The sequence below is a fragment of the Otolemur garnettii genome, unplaced genomic scaffold (assembly GCF_000181295.1).
Source record: "Otolemur garnettii isolate 467f Iridium unplaced genomic scaffold, OtoGar3 scaffold00145, whole genome shotgun sequence".
Classification (NCBI taxonomy): Eukaryota; Metazoa; Chordata; class Mammalia; order Primates; family Galagidae; genus Otolemur; species Otolemur garnettii.
In genome coordinates this window covers 1,678,171-1,687,671 of record NW_003852540.1, presented here as the reverse complement: position 1 = coordinate 1,687,671, position 9,501 = coordinate 1,678,171, and the positions used below count along the sequence as shown (strand labels likewise).

The 9,501-nt window shown below is 39.3% G+C and overlaps 1 protein-coding gene across 1 annotated transcript in view; it reads right to left on the bottom strand.

Annotated features, from left to right (window-relative positions):
• The window catches only part of ANKFY1 (ankyrin repeat and FYVE domain containing 1), a 117,922-nt gene that overhangs the window by 49,600 nt on the left and 58,821 nt on the right, over window positions 1-9,501 (bottom strand). Inside the window, exons 4-6 of the mRNA XM_012810939.2 lie at window positions 8,682-8,817; window positions 2,253-2,376; window positions 690-839 (exon numbers count right to left, since the gene is read on the bottom strand). Coding sequence (XP_012666393.2) covers window positions 690-839; window positions 2,253-2,376; window positions 8,682-8,817 — 410 coding nt within the window. The remainder of the gene's footprint in view (window positions 1-689; window positions 840-2,252; window positions 2,377-8,681; window positions 8,818-9,501) is intronic.

Below are 9,501 nucleotides of genomic sequence, written 5' to 3'. Positions count from 1 at the left end.
AAAAAAAAAAAAAGAAATTGGGCAATGGGCTGAGACAAAGAGTTTTCTGGGGCATGACAGAAAAACTCCAGACTCCCTTAAAGAAACTATGAGTAGAAATGTGTACATTAAAGACTGTAAGACTTTAGTACCTATAGCCTGGGGTTGTGGTGGGCGCCTCTAGTCCCAGCGACTCAGGAGGTTGAGGCAAGAGAATCACCTAAGCCCAAGAGCTGGAGGTTGCTGTGAGCTGTGACACCATGGCACTGTACTGAAGGTGACAAAGTGAGACCCTGTCTCTAAAAAAAAAAAAAAAAAAGACTGTTCCTAGCTGGGCATAGTGGCTCACACCTGTAATCCTAGCACACTCTGGGAGGCTGAGACGGGCGGACTGCTTGAAGCTCCTGAGTTCGAGTCCAGCCTAAGCAAAAACAAGACCTTGTCTCTACTAAACAGAAAAACTGAGGCAAGAGGACACTTGAGCCCAAGGGTTGGAGGTTGTTATGAGCTATGATGCCACAGCACTCTACCTAGGGCAACAGCTTGAGACTCTGTCTCAAATAAATAAATAAATACATAAATACATAAATAAATAGATAAATACTGTGCCAGTAGTAGTTAAGAAGAAAGTAAGGAACATCACAGAGGAAATATAAGTGCATTATAGTTTTGGGAAAAGACATACAAAATGGGAAAAGTAGCTGTAATACCTGTGAATCCATTTCAATCAGATAAAGGAAGACCACATCTTCTCTTTCCACTTTGATAGCTTTATGTAATGGGTACTCCGTCTTGGATTTGATCATTTTGTATAATAACTGGGCACTCATGCTACTGAAGTCCTCCTTTCGTAAGTCATCCTAAGAATTAATAACATAATAAAAAATAGAAAAAATTAAAATAACAAAAATTGTCATTTATTAAGCCCTTTGTATGTGTAGAAAGCAGAACAGATAGAACATACAAAGCAATGACAACTAGCATTTATTAAGCCCTTAGAATGTGCCAAGATCTACTTCTAAGACCTAACATTTCCCAACTCATTTAATCCTCACAAAAACCCTGAGGTAGGTACTATCATCATCACCATTGTACAAATGAAAAAAGGAAAGCTTAAGGAGGCTAAAGTGTGCTTAAGGCGGCACAAGTTCAGATAGGAAATAAAGGGCCAAGTGCAGATCTGAAACCAACAGGTCTACTTCCCAAGCCTGCGCTCATTACCACAGCTCTACTATGACTCTCAGTGAGCCCTCCACATGAGAAGAGAATCCTCTCTCCCTACAAAGATGGCAACTATAGACTTATACCTTCTATAAACAATTCACTCCTTTGACTCACACTTGGCTATCACAGATCTCTATACTTCAAACTGTTAGCAGAAAGCTTATCAAACCTGTTTAAATTCATTAAAATCCAGTTCTTTTAGCCACCTTTTCTGAAATTCTTACAATGTCATTGAACACCAAATTATTTGCAGAAACTAACATAAAACAGCACTAGCCCTGATTTTTCAAAAATGTAAAAAAAAAAAAAAAGTAACAAAGAAATCTAAAAACTATTGCTTATGATGAAAACAACCTCAGAAAAGCAAGTTCAAATTTAATACTGGTGTCCACCTGATGGGAGAGAGTGAGGGAAAGCTCTGAAGTGGTGCTGCTTAGTACCATAGGTCCTGCTAGCCCCAGAGTGGCACTCAACTCCTAAGACTCTGTACCTTCCATGGACAAAGGGCTAAGGTAGATGCCCTTCCTTCCAAACCTGTTTCTGAACCTGCGGTATCTTCTGCCCCTCCAGTCTGAAATCCTAGAACTACCAGACTTTCAGAGCTGTAAACAGTCTCACAGGCGGTGCCTGTAGCTCAGTGGGCAGGGCACTGGCCACAAACACTGAGGATGGTGGGTTCGAACCCAGCCCGCTAAAACAACAATGACAACTGCAACAAAAAAAATAACTGGTGTTATGGCACCTGTAGTCCCAGCTACTTGGGAGGTAGAGGCAAGAGACTTGCTTAAGCCCAAGAGTTTGAGGTTGCTGTGAGCTGTAACACCACAGCACTCTACCGAGGGCGACAAGTTGAGACTCTGTGTCAAAAAAAAAGAAGAAAAGAAAAGAAAACAGTCTCACAGATCTCTAGTCCGACTACTTATTCTACATTTTGTAATAATGGAAAACTAGATGCCACAGAGTTAACTTTCCACAGAACCAACTCCCAACACTAAGTCTTCTGATTGACACTGAAGCTAATTTAGTCACACTCCTCAACCATCACTCACCCAATGGCTTGCAATGATTTCTGCACAATAGTTCATCAGTGTGCTGGCATTCAGTTCCTCTGCAGTCTGGTAGAAGCGAATACAGTTCCTGACATTCACCAAAGACATAACACCCTTCTCACATCTATAAAAGAATATTAATTATGAATGCTATTATTAGGATAAACATATTCATAAATGAACAAACCAAAGCAATAATATGTCTCCTGGCTGGCTATGTCCAATAGCATTGTAATACACAGTATAAGATTAAGCAAAGTAGCTATGAATAAATATGGCAGAGCTTCGATATTTTAAAATACTAGAATTTCAATATGATATTTTACTCCTCAGTTCTGGTCAGAATCAAAATAACCTACAAATAAATTTACTAAGCATATAATAATCAATTATAGTAGGCGGCACCTGTGGCTCAGTGGACAGGAAACCAGCCCCATATACTGAGGGTGGTGGGTTCAAACCCAGCCCCGGCCAAACTGCAACGAAAAAAATATCTGGGCATTGTGACAGGCGCCTGTAGTCCCAGCTACTCAGGAGGCTGAGGCAAGGGAATCACCTAAGCCCAGGAGCTGGAGGTTGCTGTGAGCTGTGTGATGCCACAGCACTCTACTGAGGGCGATAAGGTGAGACTATGTCTCTACCAAAAAAAAAAATTAATTATAGTATAATTACTATATACTAAGCATATATAATTAAGTGATCTTATACACAAGTAACTGTAGAATCACAATGGACCAACTTCAGTTGTTTAACATGTAATTACATGAGATACTTCTGTAGTTCCTGCTAGCACAACTCTATTATGCAAAAAATGTGGCTTAAAAATTGTTTCAAATATTAAGCTCTATACCTCAATAAATTAATACCTCCTAAAAAGTCCTATCCAAAGATGAATTTGTATGATTGATGTGTAAACTATAACTCAGTAAATCTATATTTTAAAAATCTACCCAGAATATAATGCATAGGAACAGTTAAGAATTAAACTATCAGCCAGGTGTGATAGCTCATGCCTGGAATGCTAGCACTCTGGGAGGCCAAGGCAGGAGGGGTGCTTCAGCTCAGGAGTTTGAGACCAGCCAGAGCAAGAGTGAAACCCCATCTCTACTAAAAATAGAAAATGTCGCAACCCGTTGAGCCTCTATGGCCCAGGTCTTGGTTACTGCAGGAAGGAACCAGGCGAGACACAGATTAGAAGTACAAGCTTGTGGGAGATGGGCTAGCCCTTACTTTCCGGGTAGCCCCAAGCAACCTCTGCACCGGCCTTTTATTGAGACGGAATAATACAGGTAAGGGGAGTAATTAACAATGACAATGTGCTAAGGGCACGGGCTCTTTCTCCATAAGGAGCTCCTATGGACAAGTCGCCCGAGAGTCCACCTCTCAGCTATAAATCATCTTGCTCAAAGGTCGTCTGACTCTTGGCGTCCTCTACAAGAAAAGTTAGCTGGGCATCATGGAAGGAGCCTACAGTCCCAACTACTCAGGAAGCTGAGGCAAAAGGATCACTTGAGCCCAGGAATTTGAGGTTGCTATGAGCTATGATGATGCCATGGCACTCTACCCAGGGAGACAGAGTATCTCAAAAAAAAAAAAAAGAAGAATCATGCACACACACATAAATCCTATTTCTGTTATAGCAACAACAACAAAACCAGAGTAATCAAAACAGAGAAAAATTGCCTACAATGGTTGTTCCCCATAAAGCCAGGTAACAACAGGACCCTTTCAGAATCACTAAGAGAACATCAACTACGCATCAGGGAAAAGAGAGCCACAAGCAAGCAAAGAGAGATTTCATAACACAGAGCAGGCACTGTATCCTAGCTTTGAAGACACAGCACCGGAGAGACCCATGATTCCTCTAACCCCAGAAGTCCTAGAAACCTTAGTGAGTCTCCCACAAAACCAGGACTATAGGGGAGAGACAGTCATGGCATGGTCTTTCATCCCCCTTGCCTCCACATCTTCTTACAAATCAGGTTCATCCCAAAGGCAGCCACAGCTGTGGCAATCTCCTAATGTGTCTTTAGGAGATTTTCTGACAACCCACCATTGATTCCCATAGCCCCTACAAAAACTCTTTTCTGACTACAAAGGCAGGATGCAGTAGAGAGAATAAAATGAACTATGAAGTAGAAAGACCTGTGTTGAGATCCACTATATTTTAGGGACCAAATTACTTGAGCTCTGTGCCCATCTACTCTAGAAGGTAAAGATGATGCTCTATTTCAGAGGTTTGTGTGTTTTCAAGATGAAGGAAAATTAGCTATACTTAGCACCGTATGATGTACATAACAGGTATGCCCTTAAGCGTGTAGTCTCTCTCCTAGCTATTCCCTTCTCTAAGGCCTGAAATTCCTTTACTAAGGAAAAACAGAAAAAGTATAAAAGGAAATTATGTAACTTTTTTTTTTTTTGAGACTGACTCTCGTTTTGTTGCCCATGGTAGAGTGCCTTGCTGTCACAGCTCACAGCAACCTCAAGCTCTTGGGCTCAAGCGATTCTCTTGCCTCAGCCTCCGGAGTAGCTGGGACTACAGGCACCCACCACAACACCCGGCTATTTTTAGAGACAGGGTCTTGCTCCAGCTCAGGTTGGTCTCAAACCTCTGACCTCAGGCAATCTACCAGCTTTGGCTTCCCAGAGTGCTAGGATTACAGGTGTGAGCCACCACACCAAGCCTTGAAATTATGTAATTTAGTAACTGATATTAATGGATTCCAGTCCTATTATAAATAATAACTGGCCAGCAGATAATTCACAACCTTAACAGGTAAGCCTGAGATAATAAAAGTGGACAAAGTCCTTGGGAGTGAGTGATGGGGAGGAAAGAACAAGGTCCTAAGAAAGACCTGGAAGATTTAATCAAAATTAAAGAATAAATCAAAATCTCACAAATAGGGTCTTACCAGAGGCACAAGAATATAATCTTGGACCTCCTTTCCATCTAACAGTAAATGCAGGTACCTATTTTACACAAAGACCCAGTGCTTTGCTTTGTTTTTAACTAACATAGCCAACTTGGTATAAGAAAGCATCTGTCTCAGGGTATTTTTTTAAATCAAGTTGTTCTATGTAATATCTAAATAGGTTAATATAATAATAAATAAGAATAATAAGCTATGTATAACAACATTATATTTCTAAACCTCAGTTTTGTGAACCATTGGTTCCCCAAACTCATATACCACACCATAGCAAGGTTTGACAGAGTCACTGTGAGCTCAGCTATAAAATCAGAGCATTCTATTAGAAAAAAATCTGCTTCTTCCCACTTTACAACAAGTATTCATTAACATCCTAATACCAAGCAGCCTAACACACAGTATGATCTCAGGGAAATAATGACTCACATTTACAAAGCACTTTTACAGACAAAGGCTGAAAGTCTGAAAATCCCATTATCCTCCTTTGCACAAAGTGACACTGTATTAAGGAACTCAAATATTTTTCACAAGGATAGACTCCTCTTAAAACTGGCAGACACTGGTGACGCCTGTAGCTTAGTGGGTAAGGCGCCGGCCACATACACCCAAGCTGGCAGGTTGGAATCCAGCCTGGGCTAGCTAAACAACAACAACTGCAACAAAAAAAAAATCCAGGCATTGTGGTGGGCACCTGTAGTCTCGGCTACTTGGGAGCTGAGACAAGAGAATTGCTTAAGCCCAAGAGTTTGAAGTTGCTATGAGCTGTGATGCCACAGCACTCTACTGAGGGCGACATAGTGAGACTCTCTAGTCTCAAAAACAAAAACAAAAACAAAAAAACTGGCAGACACTTCACTGTCACTAATTCTAGGATCCCCAGAGGGCTGTTTGCCATTTGGATATGCTATAAATAGTAACTAACATGATTTACACAACCAAAGAACATGAAATCTTATTTGAAAATTTAGATTCCTGGCTCATACCTTCTCTTTGAAAAGTAGCAAAACAGACTAACTTTTCCCTGAAGGGAATTTTTGTTGTTGTTGTTGTTATTAATAACTTTTTTAATCTTAGAGCACAAAAAGGATACAGATGAATAAAAATAATAAACCTAATTTTTAAAGTACAAAATCAAGCTTATATTTCAGTTACCCACAAACTCCTGTCTAGTTTTCATATCAATCTTGAGTGTATGTAAGACACAGAAAATTACTGAAAGAAAAAAATACAAAAGGTAAACAGTGGTTGAATTACAGATGATTTGTTTACTTTATATCATTCTATATTTTCCAAATATCATACAGTGAACAAGTATTATGCTTTTACAATCAGGGAATAGATATTATATTCTTGGCCAGGCACAAATCTCACACCTGTAATCCTAGCACTCTGGGAGGCCAAGACCAGTGGATTGCCTGAGCTCAGGAGTTCAAGACCAGCCAGAGCAACAGTGAGACCTAGTCTTCTACTAAAAATAGAAAAACTAGCTGGGAGTGTGGCAGTGCCTGTAGTCCCAGCTACTTGGGAGGCTGAAGCAGTTAGATCCCTTGAGCCCAGGAGTTTGAGGTTGCTGTGAGCTAAGCTGGTATCATGGCACTCTAGCCTGGGCACCAGAGTGAGACTCTGTCTCAAAAAAAGAAAGAAAAGAAAAAAAAATGTTATGTTCTTAACTGTCATTTTTTCATATACTTTATTCTCTTTTTTGTTTTTATTTTTTTAAAAAGAGTATTTTCCTAATAATACCCAGAAAACTTCCATCAAATTGGTGATAATATTCCAAAACCACAGAGAGCGTGACACTATGAAATGAGCAACACCTGCTTTGTACTAAACTACATACATCTGTCAAAGCCCTTTCAGTTACTATCTCAAATGTGTAATTTCCTCTGACCCTTTAAAATCCAACATTTGTTTTGAATCCACTCCTGGGTCTCTTCCATCCCAGCTCTTAAGAAAGGCATGACAGATAACAACTTAATACTCACATCCAACAGTTCAAAATTGCGCATCTGGTCATGTCTTACAAAGACTACTCGATCAATAAACAACACTTTAATTAAAGAATCCATTACACAGATTACAATTATCTAAACTACTCTAACCCCAGGGCATTTTTATCAAAGCAATTTAATTTATAAGCAAGTTTGACAAGGTAATGTGAGAAAGCTCAGGAAATCTGAAAAAATATAAAGACATAAATCACTCAATCTAATTAAAATGATTCTCATTTCACTCTCATCAAAACTCACCAAATCAGGGCAGTGCCTGTGGCTCAAGGAGTAGGGCACTGGCCCCATATGCCAGAGGTGATGGGCTCAAACACAGCCCTGGCCAAAAACTGCAAAAAAAACCAAACAAACAAAAAACAACAGCTGGACTTTGTGATCCCAGCTACATGGGGGGCAAGAGAATCACTACGGGAGGAAGAAGTAAAAAAAAAAACAAAACTTCAAAACTCACCAAATCAAACACATGAAAGTTAACTGTGATGTTAGCTTTGCTAATAACCTAAATATGATATGTAGCCTACAGATCTTGAACTTGGCTTTTGGGGGTTTTTTTTTATTCTTTTAGTTATCAGACTTAGATATTAAAATACACTCAAGCCCACATCAATTACAGAGACTAACCGCTAATTCATGTGAAGTCCAATGGGCCACCCCAGAGGAAAAATAGCACCACAGTGAAAACAGCCAGTGGCTCCAGGTAGCAAAGTCTCTCATGGCTCTCTGAGGGCAATATAGCAAGAGGTGGAGTGACTCTTGATGGCTAAAACCATCCCTTCACCCACCTAGAAGAAGAGCCATTCTTTTATGTACTCAAGAGAATACAAAAGATCAGTAAATGATTTAAAAAGACACTCCATCAACCAACCTAACTACCAAAAGCTACATGTCCAACAGACGTTCCAGGACATTCTCCCTGACATCATTTGGTGAACATTTTGTTTTCTGTTGTTCTAAAATGCCAACTTGGGAGAGCAACTGAGAAAATGCAATACAAAAAACACAGCATGCTATCTCTGTGGCAACTTAAAAAGCAATAACTTAAATGAAGTGAGCTCTCCAAGACACTGGCTGTGAGGCTTATTTGAACCACATTCTCATGTATACTTTAGGCATTCATGTATTTCCAACAAAGAGAATATGACCAAGGACTTCATTTGACTAGATCTATCAGAAAGTAAATAAATGTCAAAGGAAACAGAATCAGAGGGAAAGCCAAGAGTTTAGATGCTGGAATATCACAGTTGATCAGTTTATATAAATATGTACTCTCTGATAACAGATCAGTGAAAGAGAATATCAAAAAGCTTCAGTAAAATTTAGCTTACAAGATAACACAAAGGGAGATAAATTCTTTTCCTGCCATTGCCTTTAAAAGAACACCTTGCAAAAGTTATTTACATTAGCAGAAGAAGCTGTTTTCCCAGAGCTTGGCATAATTAAAGCTCAGCCACCACCATCTGAGGTACTTGAATATATCTGCTGTGACTTGCCTCTCCCTAAGGAGCTGTAGCTGAAACCGATTTGCGAGTTTCATCAGTTCAGTCAGGAACACATCATCCTCTCTGAACTCCAACTCATCTGTATAGATCCAGCGAAGCATTGTCATTGTCACTTCAGGGTTAGCATCTAGTTAAACAAAGAAAATAGAGAGGAAAAACTGAAAAAGTTCCAGATAACATGTTTAAGCTTTCTTGACGGACCCCTAAAATTTGAGGCTAATAAAGTAAATTATAGTACACCCAACTCAAAAGAAATATTACACAGACATTAAAAATGGTAAGTAGTCTCAGTAGCATCTGACTACATAAAAATGTTACAATCTTTCACGAGATGGTTATAAGGGAAATGAATCAACTAAATACATATGAAACAAATTAGTGAAAATATCTGAAATATATGACAAAAAGTTAACATTCTAATAAAAAGATTTTACAAATAAAAATGAAAAGGTGGACACTCAATGGAAAAACGAGGTAATTCACAAAGATACAAATGGCCAATGAACCTTACCAATAACCAAACACAAATTTAGACTATAGCACATTTTTTGGTCTTTCACACCAGCAAAGATTTTTTTAAAATGTATAAACTTTTATATAGCCATTATACATCTGGATTATTATCCTAAGAAAATGACTGGACAAATATGGTATATTTTAAAATATTCAGCACAGGACAGCGCCTATGGCTCAAAGGAGTAAGGTGCCCAACCCATATACCGGAGGTGGCGGGTTCAAACCCAGATCCAGCCAAAAAGTGGGGGAAAAAAAAAAAAAAAATATTCAGCACAGGACAGCGCCTATGGCTCAA